Source organism: Sciurus vulgaris (assembly GCF_902686455.1).
Source record: "Sciurus vulgaris genome assembly, chromosome: 6".
In the NCBI taxonomy this organism is placed as follows: domain Eukaryota; kingdom Metazoa; phylum Chordata; class Mammalia; order Rodentia; family Sciuridae; genus Sciurus; species Sciurus vulgaris.
The window spans coordinates 163,915,962-163,934,329 of NC_136466.1; the positions used below are offsets into that span (position 1 = coordinate 163,915,962).

The window sequence follows — 18,368 nt, forward strand, 5'->3', positions numbered from 1 at the left end:
TAACATGTAAGTAAAACTGTATTAAGCACAAGAAAAAAATAATGTACATACTTCCACTATCCTCCTTCTGTAGGAACTCACGATTACAATTTGTACCTGGGCATATGCCCTTTTTAACTCACTTTTATTCAGAGCTTTGTTTAACCCTTCAAAATGTAAATATACTCCATGGGTCAGAGGCAAATGCAAAATGAACAGGTGCACGTCCCACCAGTGCAGACTCTGCTCCACAGTCATCCGAGGCAGGCGCCTTATAGCTTACACTGCTCTGTCTTTAGGATGCTGCTCTCCACTCTGACCCAAGGTGGCTCTTGACAGCCACAGTCCCGGGGTAGATGGGGAGAGCCCTGCCCCATCGGACATTGCATACCTCACTGTTACTGGTACCCAGGTGCCCTGAGCAGTTCACAGGAACACCTGAGCTGCAAGGGAGGCTGGGGGTTTAGTCTCGGGACCTGTTGTAAATGACCCTTGGGCATTTTGTTAATACAGAAAAACAAGGTGTAGTGGCATAATGAAGGGAATTTAGTAGGAGCTCCCTGTCCCTCTGAGTCACTGAACTCATTCAGCATTTTTTGCACATAGTAATAATAACTATAATGGCATTTATGCATTCTGTCATTGGTACATTCTCTGAAAACATCGAGGCCCCTTCTCACCTGTACTTGGGGCTGCTCCCCTGCCCCTGTGATTCCTCTGCAGGGGAGAAACAGGTTGAGGAAAGTGGGCTAGCTGTGGCAGTTTGTCCCTGGACAGCACGGCCTTTCTCCTTCCAGCAAGTTGTTCTTTATGCTGCAATGCTAAGGAGCTAGAGATTCCACTGTCGGGCATACCGTGATGCAGAGAGCCAGTCCCTCTTTAGAAAATGAAGTTGCTTCTAAGTTTTCACTAGTGTAAACTGCAATAAACATCCATGTAGCTAAATCTCACTGACCTTCTTAATTGCATCTTAAAGAAACATCTTCAAAGTGAAATGTCTAGACCAAATGAATGGCTTCAAAGGCTTTTGATACAAGGACAAAAATTTGTCTATATCTCTGCCAATGGCAGTTGAGGTATGTGGAGTAGATTTCGTTATAATCGCTTTATGGATCTGCCCTTCATGACACTGCTAAAACTCTCAGCTTTTCATTTCCTAGCATCACGAGTTGTTTTTCTTCTCTCCAGTCATTTTCTTTTTCTTATTAGTAACCATGATTTTTTCCTTTGCTGTTTAATACCATTTCCTCTCCACCATCTGCTTCATTCAGCTGCCACTCAGTCCTCTTGGCTGCTTCCAGTCTAGTCTCGCTCTGTGAAAACCCCTCCATATGCTGGGAGCTTGTTGATTCAAGGCATGATATTCCATGTCTTGGAAGCAGTGAACCACTAGCTCCTGCAAAGATCAGCTGCACCTTTCCCTACAGCGACGCTCCTGTATCCATGAATGAGATTTTTCTTCTCCCTTTCCTCACCTCCAAAAGCATCTGAAAATGCTGCTTATTTTCCATGATTTGCAGACTTAAAGCTGTTTCAACTAGCTCCTTAAGTTTTCTTAGTTACATTCTGCCAGTCGGTACTCCATGCCACCAATACTCTGTCTTGGACTACAGGACCAGAGTTTCTCAACCTTGGTGCTGGAGACATTTGCAGCTGAGTAATGATCTGTTGTGGGTCTGTCCTGTGCATTGTGGGATGTTTATCAGCATCCCTGGGCCCTACCAGATGGTACTAGCACCACCAACCCAACCCACCCCGCCCCTGTGTGATAACCAAGCATCTCTTCTGCAGATACTGCCAGCTGTCCTTTGAGAGGCAACACTGCCCTGGTTGTTGAGTCCAGGACGCTAAGGTTGCCTTGTTTTGTTTTGTTTCTGTTTGTGTGTTTGTGTGTGTGGGTGTGGTAGGAATTAAACCCAGGACCTCATGCATGCTAGGCAAATGCTCTACCACTGAGCCACATCCCCAGGCCTAAACTCTCTTTTGAGGGATGAATCACCAAACAACCAAGACTACATTGTCTTCTGAGGGACGTTGACCTGCAGGGGACAGAGTCCCTTTTAGAAAGCAGATCACAGGGAGGGCCTTGTCTCAGGTTTCCCTAGATTGGGATGAGAAGTTAGGAGCAGAAGGATGGCAGATGAGAATACTGCTGTTCCAGGTGGCTTCAGCAGTGACTTGGAGAGGGACAGGTAAGTCCAGTGATGCTGAGCAGCCGCGGTGGTAGAGTCCTCCAAGGGCAGCCAGCCAGTCTCATTTTTCCAGTCTCCCTCCCTCTCCCCAGGGATGCGTGCCACTCCTGGTCCCGCACATGCTGGAGGTGAATCAGCAGGTAGTCTGGAATGCCCTTTGTTCTGATCCTTTGTTCAGAAAGTGTCCCAGGCCTCTTCTTGGCAGAGGTTTCTGATTTCTCAAGTGCAAGAGCCCTCCTATCTTGTGCAGGGAAAAGCCTGGGACATTGCAGTGCCACCCAGACACAGCTAACTGGCCACCAGCCCTGTTTCCTCTCTGCACAGCCTCAGCCTCAGCCTCAGCCTCAGCCAGCAGCCTCCCCACAGTGCTGGGGCTCCCCTGGCCTCTGAAACTCCCAGGAATCAGCACAAAGAATTGTGTATCCTGTGGCTTTTTGCAGATGAATTGGTGTCACCAGTCACCTGTCACCTCTATTCTCACCCCCAAAAGGCTGTAGTGGCCATGAAATACCGTGAAGGCATAATCGGCTCCTAACTCAGGTGTTCAGCTGAACTGAGCAGCCCTGGCAGACCATGAGTGGACTTGGGGTTAGGTCCTAAGTGTTTTCTAAAGGACTTGGTGCTGACTGCAGCCAGAGGAAACCAAAGCCCCCGAGAGTTTACCTACATTGAGCCATGTTCTTTTCTTGTATTTGGCAATGTGTGACTTCCCCTGGGAAGGAAGAATGGGATCTTAAAATCAGAGTGTTCCTCTGTTGATGCAGATTCTTTCCCTTTGTTCTGCAGCATCTCTGGTCTGTTTATTTCCCTGAAATCCCATTTTAAAAAGCTATGCTGCATCCTAAGAGCGTTCATGTTCCCTGGCTGGTAGAGAAATCTCGGTAATAGAGGTGCGCTCTGTGGGTGAGGCCACGTTTGCTGTTTACATCCCAAGACACAGCTCAGCGGGAGGGTTCTTTGGGGAGGGAGGCTTGACTGGCTGAAACTGAAGCAAGGCCCATCGGGAGGATGTGCACTTCTGCGTGAAATCCTTGTCCCCGTTTAGTGAATGCTTCCTGTTTGTATCTCCTCAGTACCCAGCACAGGGTGCTGGAGACCAGAGACTGGGGACCTTGTAAGCTAGTTTGAAGGGAAGAGAATCTGTCTTTTAATTCTCTTCATTCAATAGGGAATTTTATGAATGTGATTCATAATAAGAGTTATCCTGTGAGTCTCTATACCTTAAAGAACCCTGCATGTAGTAGAGTCCCTGTAAAGTGTATTAACATCTTGACCTTTTTATTTGTTCATTTGGTTGGTTGGTTTGGGATTTTTTTAAATTTTAATTTTATTGTTTTTACTTTCTAATTTTCATCCCTAGGTTTTATCATTCCCTTCACGTAAAGAGTCAATGGCTTCTACTAGTCCATCCTCAAACCAACGAGAGAGAAATCTTTCAAATAGAACTTAGGCTCTACCAGGAAACCAAAAGTATTTTTAAATTTTAACTGGCACATAAAAATTGTATGTACTTAAGAGGTACAGTGTGATAATTCAGTGTGTGTATACAGCATATAATGATCAGATCGGCAGAATTGGTATATCCATCACCTCAAACAGAGCATTCAGAATCCTCTCTGCTGGCTGTGTTGAAATATGCCCTTGGCCAGTGTCAGCCAGGTGCCCTCGGTTACCCACCAGGCTCTCGAGCTCTAGAAGCCGCTGCTCCCTTCCACCTGCCCAGCACCCAGTCCCTTCCACCTGCACACCCCACACGTCACGTTCCCTCTCAGGTTAGCTATGCCATCCTGCATCCTCTGCCCTGACCACCGCCATATCAAAAAGCATCATGTCTAAGCTGGTAACTCCCGAAGCTTGTTGTTCTCTTCCTTTCCAACAAGAGTTTAAGCATTACCTTCTGGAGGGCAAATGCATGGGTTTAATTCTATGCAACTTTTGAAATTGGATAATAAACCGTGTACTGACTTTTTAATTGATTTTATTAGCACAGTTGTACTTTCGAAGCCAGTATAGAATCTGCTGGTATGTTTTGGAGTGAGGCACTAGTTGGGGTGACAAAAAACCGATCTTGTGGTTTGTTCCATGATCTGTTTTCCACATCATCCTCTAAGCTGCCTGCCTGTCCCCAACAGTCCTTCATGGCAGAAAGGTCGTGGAGTAGCGGCGGGACTCCCCTACATGACTTTTCTTAGTGCTTGCTGTGTTAACATGAGAAAATGTCACAGATTGGTTATAACCTACCTGATCCTTAGCTTGATGAATTCTAAATACACGTGTAAAATCCTACATTCCCATAAACAAGACAATTAATTAGAGGATCTTTAACCCTAGAAACATACTAGTATTTTTCCTCTTTAACCGCATATGAATGGCAAAGTATAATTGGAATATATTTTTTAATTTTATTTTTAAAGACTGCATTTTGATTCATCATACACAAATGGGGTGCAACTTTTTATTTCTATGGTTGTGCACAATGTAGATTCACACCATTCGTATGAAGTGATACATGGAAAAATCAAGAGTGGCTGCAACATTTGTTCATTTTATTTGTTAAAATGTAACCAATAGCCATATTGCACAAAATCACAGAACACTTATCTAATTATTAATCCTGGGAGCAAAACCATGCAAGGAAGGTGTGTCTTCCCTGAGAATCCCCTCCCTACAAGCTGGGATGAGGTGAAACCCAGCAAAACCTGTGCTGCAAACCGAAGATGCCTTTCTCCTCTTTCCTTTGCTTTCCTTTACCAGCCCTGCTTCATTTCTAAATTGCAATCTGCAGATGGAGATATATAAATGTAATGCCCATGGTGTGTCTATGCCCATTGAACAAATTGGTATTAATACAGATAGTATAATCATACTGCTGTTGCCCTATTGATTTCCTGCAGATACATTGTTTCCCATTCTTTGTATCAGAAAGTTCTCTCTCCTGTTAACATTTTGCTTCTGTATGCACTTCCTTTCACAAGTCAAACTTTTATTTTTATTATTTGTCCTAATGAGTTACACATGACAGTAGAATGCACTTTGACACACCATACATAAATGGAGCATAATTTCTCATTCTTCTGGTTGTACATGATGTAGAATCACATTGGTCATATAATCCTATATGTACATGGGGTAATAATGTCTGTTCATTCTACTGTCCTTTCAATCCCCACATCCCTTCTCTCCCTTCACTCCCCTCTACCTAATCCAAAGTAACTCCATTCTTCCCTAGCAACCACCACCACCAGCCCCCGCTGCCACTGGCTTATTGTGAATTAGCATCTGATTATCAGAGAAAATTTTCATCCTTTGGTTTTGTGAGATTGACTTATTTCACTTAGCATGATATTTTACAGTTCCACCCATTTACTGGCAAATGCCATAATTTCATTCGTCTTTAAGGCTGAGTAATAGTCCAAGAATTTTCATTTATATGTCCTCAAAATATAGTAGAGATCAAACACAAAATAATGTCAAATTATTTGCACAAGATTTTCAAATTTAGTCCTGTGTTCTCTTGGACTAAGTAGCTGTTCATTTGGTCAGCCTTTTGACCATGTTAAAGATTTAACCCCCACTTGCTTCACTCAGTGTAGAGGTTTGTACAAATGTTAGGAAAGAAGCATCATATATTTAAACTTATAAATGATGTATTTCCATTTTGGTAAGAGTTGCATATCCCATTTCTCACAAGTCTTCATCGAGAGAAAGATTCACATTAAAAGTTTTCTTGTGCACAATAGAGTTACTTTAGATTAGGTAGAGGGGAGCAAAGGGAGGGGAAGGGGTATGGGGTAGAAAGGATAGTAGAGTTGAACAGACATTATTGCCTCATGTACATGTATGACTGCATGATCCATGTGATCCTACAACATGTACAATCAGAAACATGAGAGATTATATTCCATTTATGTATGATTTATCAAAATGCATAAAATTCATTCTAGTGCCATGTATAACTAATTAGAACAAATTTTAAAATTAACTTTAAAAAGTTTTAACATGCAGAACAGTTTTATCTACCTCAGGGTGTGATCCTAACTGTGCCCATTCCCTATTGCCTGGTTGATGTTGGTTAGCTGGACAAAATAATGTCAAATGTGTTAACATAACCCTTTAGAAAAGTCCAATCATTTTCATTAATGAAAACCTCTTCTTTAATGGATAACCGATCATTTGCCCCTATTAACTCAATAAAAGTTTGAATCAAGTGTCCAGATACAGGTCAGATACACCAACTGGCTTTGAAATAGTTCTTTTTCTTTCGTGTTAGCCTGCCAGGGGGCCTTCAGTGTTCTGAAATAGCAAAGAATCCCCTTTGAACTCTCTCTCTACTTACCATCAAAGATTATCTATATTCACATCAGTTGTGCTTTTATTTCCTTTAGAGTGTCTCTGCAGCCATTAAGAGATGATTGTAATAAAAGGTATTTAAGAGCTTCATAGATGGCATGCCAGAGCAGAGGAAAATTGTCTACTGCTACAACCATTTATCCAGCTTTATCTATTGTGCAGAAGTTGGAAAGGTAGAACACGAGAAAACCCAACGAATGATAGTGCAGCTTCTTTTTCCCTTTTTATACTTCAGCTGTCACATTAGTGACGAGCCTGCCGACACTACTTCCCTACACGCCCTACTCTCATGTCAGCTCTTCTGGAAGAGGAAAATCCCATCCTTGTTGAGTTGAGATTTCATATGCTTATTTAAAATGTTTAAGGAGATTATAGAGTAGAAAATAAAACAAACAAAACATCCAGTGAACTCTTTTTGTATTTCTTGTTACACCAGCAGATAGACTCACTGCCCTAACTGGCTTCCTTTGAGAAACCAGTATTACTACTGCTTCATCATCCAAGTTGACAAAGCTACAGAATGACTGGTGTCTTTCCCAAGTGTCCTTTCTGTTCAGTGCAAAGAGCAGGTCTCAACTAATGAGCCAGGAGCCATAGGACAAGGACAATTCACTTTCAATGTTTTTGTTAATATTTGGAAGAGGTATGCTGGCTTCTTGGCTAGGCTGTGCAAATCATCTCTGAATGGTTTTGGTTAAAAACAAGACACTCCATGTGCTGAGTCTCCTTGTTATAAAGTTGAAATTGAATGACAAGCTCATTGAAGATGACCTTTAGTGGGGTATCCAACATCCATCAAGGGACATCATCCGTCTTTGAAATTTAGCTTTGACTTAAGTTAAGATGTATGGTAATGGAAAGAAAAAAGGCATGAATTTTGAATTTGTCTCTTGGAAAATAAGTAATAAAATTCTGGAACTTATTTATGACTTAAATAATTTTCTAGTATCTCTAGCAACATTTCCATTTTTTTATGTTGCAAGGATATGAGGCAAACCTCTATTTTCTTCCAGTCAAAATTTCAAGACTAAGAAACATGACTCAGATTCTGAAATACAGTTTCTTTTCACATTTATTTACAAACATACACACCTACACACAGATGTACATAGGTAAAATACCTGTGAAGAAGCCTAGCATGTATCATTTACACTCCATTGATTTTAAATCCATTAGTGGATACAAATGGGTCAGTTCGCTTGGCACCCCCTCCCCTGAAATTATAAAGGAAGAGCTTTGTTTTACTGTTTTTCTCAGAAGTCGGAGAATATTTCCCCAGACAGATGCTTATTTCATTTCTGTCCTCATTATACTCATTGCCTTTGTTTTCCACAAAAGTTAAATCATTGTGTAATCAAAGGCCAGAATCATTATTTCAATTTTTAATTTTTTTAAAAATCATAGTGATGATAGAAGACTTTAAGTGGAGACAGAAATGAAAGACAGACATTTTATCAAAGCGTTTTTTCTAATCACTGCAGGTTTTTATGATGCACGTTACTTAGGAAGAAGCACCATGTTCCACAGCGTTTTGAATATTATTTGTTCATTTAACTTTTATTGTTGTCGTTTGTCCAAGTTGCTATAATCTTCATAACTCTCATTTTTAGTGGTGTGCTGGTATTTCTTTGTATAAAGAAATGTATATAAGCCATAATTTAAAAATTATGTAATTAATTTTTAATTACCCGCTCTCCCGTTATTCCTTATATTTAATTCAAAGCAAATTTAACTATAAGATCCAGATTTGCCTATAGCTCATGTCAGTGCATCTAATAAACCGTAGCAATTTTCTTCTTTCATCCATTCTGTCATTTGTTTGTTAGATGCAGTGTAGTACCCCAAATCAAGAAAATATGTATTTACAAATTATATCAGAATTTATCACAGTTATGCATAAATTATTATCATTTTGCATTCCAGGAAGGCTTTCCATTGTTGGTAACTTACTATGCAACAGCTGTTATATGCTAAATATAGTATGTACTACCTTAATCTTCAACCTTTTTCCACCCTGCCAATCAAAATTTCCCCATCTCTGCTTGTTTCTTCCTGAACAGGTTGTGTCTGAATAGTCTCAGAGAGCTAACCCCAGGTTGCTACCAGTTTCAGTCTCTTCTGTACATGCCCCAACCCCCTCACACACACACTCCATCATAAGCTCTCCTGGTAGGAGTGGCTATCCTAATTCCGGTGGTCCCTGGACTCTTAACCCTCCCTGTCCTCAATAGTCACTGGGTTTTATCATGCCTGCTTTTGTTTTTGTCTGTGATGTTTGCAGAAAGAAATGTCAGGAAGTTGTTAAAGATGTTCACTCTCTCGTTTTTCTTCCACCAGTGGGATGGAGTAGGACCTCTTCCAGACTGTGCAGAACCACCAAAAGGGATCCAGATGCTGTGGCACCCCTCCATAGTCAAACCCTACCTCACACTGCTCTCTGAGTGCTCAAACCCAGACACGCTGGAAGGGGCGGCAGGCGCCCTGCAGAACTTGGCCGCAGGGAGCTGGAAGGTATGGCTAGTTCGTTACAATACAAAAGAATCTGGAGTTGCAGCAGGTCTTTAGAAAACAATGCAAGTGCAATTCTAACACAGATGTTAGGAGAAAAACCGATTATGTTGAGTTGTTGGACTTAGAAAGTTATTCCTTAAAAAAAAGTTCTTCTTAAGGTTTCAGAGTTCTTTGAGGACCACCGTGCACAGGGATGAATAGAATGGTCGTTGGAAACGCTGCAAAATGCTCGCCTTTCTATGGGTGCAGCTGAGCTGCTCCATTTCAGGGACAGTTGTGGCATGTGGAAGTTTTCAAAGCTCCATCATCGACTGTTAATCTCCAGACACCCATATGAATGTTTAAGATGTTGTACTGGGTCCCAGACCCCAAAGAAGACCCCTTACATTTTTGAATCATGGACTTACAGAGGAGAATAATATTGTTAATTCCCTTTGGGAAAAATATTTAAATGAATGTATGATTTTGAGAAGATGAGAAGGGTCTTTTTCTCCAAGTCCTTATAAACTGATGCTGTCCCTGATTTAATTTCACAGAAAATTCTCATTTTTGGTAGAAAAGGACTCACCAGGGTAAATCATTCTTGACCATGGGCACTTGTAGTTACATGCACCAATTTGCCTTGTTGCATTAAAATAAAAAAGGTGTGACCACTCTTAGAGAAATGAGGATAGAATATATGGGGGAAATGCCAAGAGAAAAATAAAACATCAAAAATGTTTTGATTTTTTTGCCATCATGTTCCATCCATTTAATATCAAAGTCAGGATTTGGGATGTTCATAAATCACTCTTTCTTTGACATTCATTCTCTTCAAAATGACATTCGCATTGACACATAGCTACAGAACTTTCAGAAGCTCAGAGCCAGAGATAGCACACGTACTGGCCTCAGATCATCATGCAACTGCGCACTCCCTCGTGCTCATGCTGTCCTTGTCACTTCCCCCCACCTTTCTCTCTCCTCTCTCCCTCTCCCTCTCCCTCTCACCCCCTCTCTCCCCCTCCCCCTCTCCCTCTCTCCCTCTCTCTCCCTCCCTCTCTCTCTCTTTCTCATTCATCCTCTCTTCCATTGCTCTAGCCCCAGCCCCAGCGCTTCCTTCTCAGCTGTGACCATCACAGCTCATGGACCCAGTCTTGAGTCTTCCTGCAGAGCTGCTTGCTGCTTGTGTGACGGACTCATCCCTCTATTGAGAAACTGAGGAATGAACATAATTGTCCCCTTCCCTTCCTGCCTGTAAAGCATCCCTAGTGCTTCACCCTAAAGAATTCAGGTTAGGCTAGACTGAAAAATGTCTCCTGCTTTCAACCAAAGGTGGGTGCAGAAAAGTTTCAAAAGCAGGGTCACAATAGGCAGAAGGCCAGAGTGTGACCTTATATGACTAGGAAGGTCATTAGTAAAAATCACTTCTTTGAAGAGGTTCTCACTTTTCATGTCCCTGTCAGCTTAACATGGTCCAGTCAGTTTGGACTCAAACCACAGTTCAGACTCAGGATCTGGCTTGTCAGAGTGTGGTTATCCTGGCAGGCTACACCCCTTGTGTGCCTTACACGGGTCATCTTCAAACAGAGAAGATCGTGGCTGCCGAACTCTCCACCTGCAGAGCCATCGCCACCAGGATGCAAAGATGGGCGCGAGATGGCATAGCCCAAGGATTGTCATCTTTGCAACCAAGACCAGCACCCCTGCCCCATGGCACTGTATAGACAGACCTGGAGAGGAAGGGGAAGTGTGGGTCTGACTGAGGTACAAAGACCTGAATATCCAGATGCTGGCAAATCTAGTCTGCTATCTAAGCTCTGCTCCTAACCAACTATCATGTCCCCTGAAAGATAGGTAGGTCCCTATCAGGATAATTTTTAAATGATGAAATGTCTTCGAGCACTTGAAGGTTTTGAATATAAGACTTTGACTTTTAAACTCTGTATTCTTCATGTTCAAAACTAAGAGGATATGGCAAAAATATGTAAAAGACCCAAATCGAACTTATGGGGTTGAAAACAAAATGTCTCCGTCTATGGAATTGATTCTATTTAAGTGGAATTAACAGCAGATTATTGTAAAAGAAAATAAATAGTGAACTTGAAGACAGTAAGGGGATCTATAAGTAAAAGGAGAATGCAAAACTAGTCAGAGTCAAGTAGTCTGAGAAATGTGGTGGAGCCTCACACAAGAAAAGGGAGAGAGGAGGAAGAGAACAGAAAAGAAAATATTTAAGGAAATAATGGTAAAATCTGTTCACATTTAATGAAAACCACAAATTTGCAGATGCAAGCAGCTCAAGGAACCCAAAAAACAAGGAACATGAAGAAACTATACCAAAGTCCATTATAATCCAGTTGCTCAGAACTGGTAATAAAAGGAAAATCTTAGAAGCAGCCTGAGGAAAAAGGCATGTGCTGTACAAGAGCCTCAGCACATCTAGCGAGCGACGTCCAAGAGCAGCATCGCCGACATCATTACTTCATACACGAGTCCTTGCTGAGCTGCTGACTGTCTCTAGAAGGGAACCGGGTCTGTGAGCCCCTGAAGCCAACACCAGCTTCCACTCGTTCTGTACCCCACTGTTTGGTGAAGCAACATGCTCCAACGGTAGCAGTCTCCTGCTTTAGATTATATAATGCCAATTATGAGAGATGTGTGACAGTTATTCTCAGCGTTTAACCCCAGCAGTATCTCCACACATCTTTCTTGTAGATGACATCTACTTATAAACGTCTATCTGTCAATAAGAATTTAGTAGCATATTGTGACCATCCTCAGATAATCACATTTATGACCATTTACTTGGTCCTCTGATTCAGATAGGAATAGGCTTTTTATGCGGTACAGAGTTGACAGAAAGAGCTGTTGTGCAGTGTCCAGGCTCAGCCGTGCTAGCAGGCTGTAGGTTCAGAAGTGCTGCCCAGTTCTGCTGTTCCTGCCTTGTGGAAGCTTCTGTGCACGACACCAGGCTCCTGTCTCAGGGGCAACCAGGCTAGCGTGAGAACTGCTGACAGATGTCATATTTAGGTGGTGGGAGTAAGAAAATGGCAGATTTGAAGAATGTTTGTATTTCTATATTTTCAAATTATCTCCTACTTCGGATTATACAATTCCAGTTATGAAAGATATGTAGCTATCATTCTCAATGTTTTCTAGAAATAGCATCTTGCTGTTTCCAGAATATAAACCTATATATTAGTGTAGTCCAGTTGTCCTGCTGTGACCACTATCCACACACATCCGGGAACATTTATTTGGTGAATGTTTTCTATTACTAATAGAGTAAGAACTATTAAGAAGGGGGAAACTGAAGTCAAGATCACAGAAGTTGTTCTGTATTTTGAATGAAGTTTAACAGCTATACCACTGGAATTCCCAGTCCACATTGTAGGCATGGAACTAGAAAATTCAAGGAGTACCTTTTACAAGTAGACACCCAGACGCATGGTAAGAAGTCACAGGAGATACCCTGATGGCAAAGAGAGAAGAAAGAGGAGTGAGGAAAGGAAAACATACAGATGCAAGAAAGAACGACTCCCAGAAGTTGTTCTAAGAACTGGTAGTCATAACACTGACCTCTGTCATCAAGAACATGTTAAATCGCCACTAGTAAATTCTAGAAGATGGAAAGAATTTTAGAATGCTGGTCTTATTCTAAGCTCTGCTTCCTGAATAATTCTAGATAAATGGGTTAGTCCTCAAGCAGCATGAGTTACTGCTCAGGAACATTCTGTGAAGTTGTAAATAAATAGGAGCTTTTTATTGAAATACAAATACACAGGCACACATAGAATTCAATCACATTATTGACATCTCTTGTGTAATTTATTAATTTGCTATACAAAGTGGGATGGTAGATAGACAATTCGTGGGCAAGATTGGGAAAGATTGATTAAACCAAACACTAAAAATCTTATTATTACTTTAAGAAAATTGAAAATGATATATACAGAAACCAAGCAGGAAAACCATTATTTTAAAAAGTCTAGTTCAAACACCAGTTCTTGAATAATTAAAATATTGACTTAGGATACACAATAGCATCAACCTTCATAGGGATTGTAGTGCCATCTGAAATCTAGAGTATTAAGAACGTGTTTTTATAGCAATTGTCAAAATTTAGTGGTATTTCTTTAGTGTCCTTAACTTTTTATGGCCCAACAAAAACAGAAATGTGAAAGTAAAACACCAGAGTTTTGCATGGAGACAGCTTTTTATGGACCTCATTGTCTGAAACAATAACTTTCCTTTATGGGAAGAGCATGCACACTCTTTTTTTCTGTGACAAATTGACTAGCAAACTAGCTCTTCATAATGGCCCTAAACACTTTTTAAAGTTTAAAACACTCATTACTTGGTTTATGAGCATCAGAAGAAGATAATGGCATTATTCAGAAGCAAAGTGATAAATGTTTTTCATAGCCGACATAGACATCAGTTACCTTTTTCTCATTTACAGTACAATGATTTTGTTTGTTGCTGAATATTAAAACAATTGGATAGAGGTAGCTTGAAGATTTCCAGAATGTGAATGAATGCTCTTTCACTCCATTTGTGAATATTTCTTTTGTAATTGAGTTTTATGAAAACCCAGGGATTGAATTACAGAAACACATCTGTACTGGCTATGAAGTCAAACACTTTAGGTATCTTTGTCATTTCAATTTCCCCCCTAAAATGTGAATATTCTCCCATTGCTTTTAAAAATAAGATAGGAGAAAAGGATATTTGGCAAAGAATATGTCAGTATTTAATGAGCTAACATGATAGCAATATAAACTTAGTGAAGAAGGAAGGAGAATCTGTGACCATGTGGTCCAATTGAATAAAAAAATATAAGGGAACTGGGAAATTCAAGACTTGTCCTTAGAAACAGGGACAATAGCCTAAGGAAGGACACTGAACTTAGCATAGCTTAGTGCTCAGTGTATTGTGCAGAAGTGAACCAGGGAAAATTATGAAGTGCAACAAAGAGAAGTTAAGACCATGGTTTGACCTAAGACACAGTGAATTGCCTTTCTCCCAGTTAACAGCATGAGTAAAGGCAAGAGGTTTAAATGCAAAGAAACAGAGTTTTGAAAGATTGTGAGGAAAGTGGGGCACAAAGCATCATGCCTCGTCAACTAGAACTGGGCCAGAGTAAGCACCAGGGTATCTAGGGACTCTGCCCCATCGGAAGCCTCCTGGAGACAGTACTCTGAGCAGAGATGATGTTCAGCCCAAAGCAGGACAAGAAGCCCAACCCAAGGAGCAGACTATGGGAGGAGCAGGCCCACAACCACACCTAACTCAGCAATTTCCTCCCTAAAAGAAGTACTGTGGAGGTACCCACCCAAGGGCCACACCTGTCCGCATCCTCATCACCTTGCTAGGGGACCCATTCTTTTTGTTGTTGTTGGTCATTGATTTCATCTGATTTCTGAAATCCTAAGTTGCAGAACTCCATCCTGAAGTTATAGAAACCACTAAACCAAAGGAACTTCCACTTCCACCTGAGATACCAAGATGGAGTGACAGAGCTCTGATTTACCCTATAATGACTATAAAACAGAAATAGATGAAACAGTGGATTTTTGGTAAGACACTAAGCATTAGTCAAGGAAGGATAGTGATCTCCAGAGACAGGAAACAAACAGGATGAGCCCTTGAAGGCCTCAGCTCTCTAAGCCATGCATAAGGACTGAGATCCTGGAAAAGCCTGCAAACACTGTGCTTGGACACGATGGAGCCGGGAATCTGGGGAGATCAAGGTGACTAGGGGTCATAGACCTGGAGATACACAGAGGATCCCCCTCTGCTACCAAGTAGAGAACCATCAGCACATGATTATGAGGGAAACACCTAGTCTGGAGAAAATCATCTGAAATTACAAGAGAGTAAAATTTGGCACTTACACAGATTGGGTGTAAAGTGTGTTTCTAAAAGACAAACAGGAAAACCTCAGGGTCTTGCCTCCATATGAGGAATAATAACACAGAACTATTGAATCTTAAAAGTAAGATCCAAATGCATCAATATTTTCCAAGTAAATTAATTCCATTCTTGAACAAAGCTTTAAAATATCTATGGGAATACAAGAGCATCCAGAATCCAATAAATTAAATTTAAGAATGTCTGGCATACAGTTGAAAATTACCCTGTTACAATTCATAATGAGAAACCAGCTTAGAAGTGATGGAGTTGAAACTGGCAAACAGGAATGTTTTTTAAATTTCTTTTATTTGTTCTACTTAGTTATACATGACAGAAGATGCATTTATGCACTTTGATAAATCATACATAAGTGGGGTATGATTTCTCATTTTTCTGATAATACATGTTGTAGGGCCCTTCAACAGATGAATGGATAAAGAAAATGTGGTATATACAAACAGAAATTTTTTATAACTACATTGTATGGGTTCATAACATTAAATAGAAACAGAACATATATAAAGGAATGAAATAAAACTAGAGTTAAAAGTACAATGCCTAAAATGAAAAAAAAAAAAAAAACCACATTAGACATCTACAGATTAGACACTATGGAAGAAAAGATTAGTGATCTGGAAAATGGAAATAGAAATTATCTCAAATGAAAAACTGAGAGAAAAAAGAAAAAAAAAAGCATACAGATTGTTATTGAACATCGATTGATATTTGGAGTCTCCAAATGAGAGGACAGAGAGAGCAGCAAGAGGACCAAAAACAATTGAAGGAATAAAGATTGAAAATTTTCCAAGTTTAATGAAAAAAACTATAAATTCCCAGATCCAAGCAGTTCAAAGAATCCCAAACTCAGGAACATGAAGAAATCATAACAAGGTGCATCATCATCAAATTTTTCAAAATCAGTAAGAAAGGGAAGTAGCCAGAGGGCGGGGGAACCTGTGTTCCTGCAAACCTGCGAAAATGAAGCAGCACATTTCCCATGAGTGTAAGGCAGGGGGAAGAGAGAGGGAAACAGGGAACTGCTGCACTCCTCCCGTAGTAAGCTGGTCTTGGTTTGGTACCTAGCAGAGGCACCGTGTCCCTGAAGGAAACGTCCAGGTCACCAATTACATAGAGCAGCTATAGAGCTAGCTATAAATGAACTCCTTCCAAGCCTGATGAGAACCTGGCCTCAGCTGGCCACGGGCATTGTTCCTCACCTGAACAGCGGCACCAGAGACATTCTAACATAAAACGTCACCTGAATTGTGCAGCACACTCAGAGAACCGGTGGCCTGCCATGTGTCACCCAGCACTCTGTTTGCCTTGGCCTGGAGAACAGCAAGCATGCAGAAGCCCTGAGTCAAAGGCTCCAGCCCCACACAGGGGCCACAGTGAAGGGGTGCATGTCCCTCCCACTTGGAACCTTAGCAGTTCCTTTGTGGTCAGACCCCGCTGGCCCCATCAGCCACAGCGGCTTCCATCCTTTTTGCATAGATCCTTTCAGAGGAGAATGCTGCGTTCAATAAGGAAGCACTTGATGCTGTAAACCAACCTGACATCTTCTCTCACCAATTAAACATGTAAAAAAATCTCCTACTATGGGCCAGAAACTGGACGACAGTTGAGAAAAAGAGACCAATATGACTTGGTCTCTTCCCTTATAATATAGTAAACATGTGAGTAAAGAGTTCAGATAGCCATTATATTCACTGTGCGCAGAGTGTGTGCAGATCCAGGGTGACCCTGAAGTCACCTTGACAAGGAAGTGTAGGGCAGGAGGAGGCTCACTCCCAACCTCACTGGTCAAAACCTCAGGACTAGGAGTCAGTGATTTAAGTTCCTTTTAGTACTCTAGTACAGCTCATTCTTTAGGGAAATACCAGCTGCCATACCAAAAGGACTTCCAAACATGCAAGGGCCCAAGCAAGATGGAACACAGACGTCCCTTTCTCTACTGGCATCAGAGGGAGAGCAGGAGTTGGAGGCAGGAAGCCCCCCTCCGGGAACTAATTCACCTACACTGAGAGCTGCTCTGTCATCTTCAACATGTGGCTCACTGAACTGCCCACGTCACCACCACCCACCAGCAGGAAGAGAGAAATAACCTGAGACACTCAAATTGGTCACAGGAAATGTCCTGTTGTCAAAGCCAGTCACACCTGTATGTGTGTCTTTACTTGTAATCTGGGCTCCACTCCTGGCCACCAGAAGACAGATACTTCTCTAAGTCCTACTCCACCAACAACAAACAAGAATTTGCAGAAAGGTGATCTAAATCCAGATTCAAGAAAAATAAAGTTCTTTCTTCTAATGGGACAAGGATTTGCTAATATATTCATGTTACAAAATTAAGCACTTGCTATCTTAGTAAAAGAGTTGCACTTGAGTCAGCTGACTGGGCTTCTACAAAAACTCTGCTTTGTACATGCAAGACCAGGTGTCCTCATCCGCATGATCCCTCCAGACTGTGCCTTAAGGTCAAGTTTCAGATTTCCCCCTCCCCACCAAAAGGAAGAAATAGTTTACTATCTCCAAAGTAGAATGTTTCCTGGATTTAAAAGAAAAATGTGAAGTCTACCCCATCTACCCATGAGGTACTATGTTTAATAAGACAAAAGAAAAAAAAAAGTAGATATATTAAAGGAAAAGTTTTCCAACCTGGTTTCTAATAAGCAAGAAGAAGAAACAACTGAATTATTTTTATCAGGTATTGAATAAAAAATAGAGCTGAATCCGCCATGTCTGGGAATGCAGTGGCTGGGAGCCTGCCCCTGCCCATCAGCGTCTCCACTGCTTGAAGGGCGGGACGTCAGCAGCGTCAGCTGAACCTCCATCCTGTCAATCACCTCGACCGTGTGCTCACACAGTGCAGTCGTGAAACAAACACAGGAGACTCAGAATCAGATCTAAGGCAGCCTTCATCTCCAAGCCCACCAGGCCTCCTCTCTAACGGAGCCACTCTTAGTTCACCAAAAGGCATTTCTAGATGCCAGTCACACACAATGATGACATCTCCAATATTTGATAGCAGTCACAATAAAAAATAAATAAAAACTTCCTGTGTTCAGAAAGGTTCATTTTTAAAGACTAGTTTTTTTTTTTTTTTTTTTTTTTTTTTTTTTTTTTTTTTTTTAATTGAACATCACTGATTCTTGAGATAGCCTAGCTGGGAAAACATGTGCAGTTGTTCTTATTTGTTTAGCAAATGCTTCCTCTGGGTCTCTCTTGCTCCAGCTTGACCTTCTTTATCTCTTCTTACCATGAAAGCACATCAGAATGCTATTTCCCCCAAGAAACCCTATTGACTAGAAACTCATATTTTCAACATTACATGAATACATGCAATAAAAGTCAGCATTGGCACTAACCTGATTCACATTTAAATATATAGTCAGACAAACAACACTTTAAACGTACTGTAACTACCATTAACATAAC

The 18,368-nt window shown here is 41.1% G+C and overlaps 1 protein-coding gene across 6 annotated transcripts in view; it reads left to right on the plus strand.

Moving 5' to 3' along the window:
• The window catches only part of CTNND2 (catenin delta 2), a 904,448-nt gene that overhangs the window by 777,633 nt on the left and 108,447 nt on the right, over positions 1-18,368 (plus strand). For all 6 annotated transcript variants that reach the window (XM_079145292.1, XM_079145294.1, XM_079145293.1 and 3 more), the window contains one exon: positions 8,859-9,032. In XM_079145292.1, the coding sequence (XP_079001418.1) occupies positions 8,859-9,032 (174 nt within the window). The remainder of the gene's footprint in view (positions 1-8,858; positions 9,033-18,368) is intronic.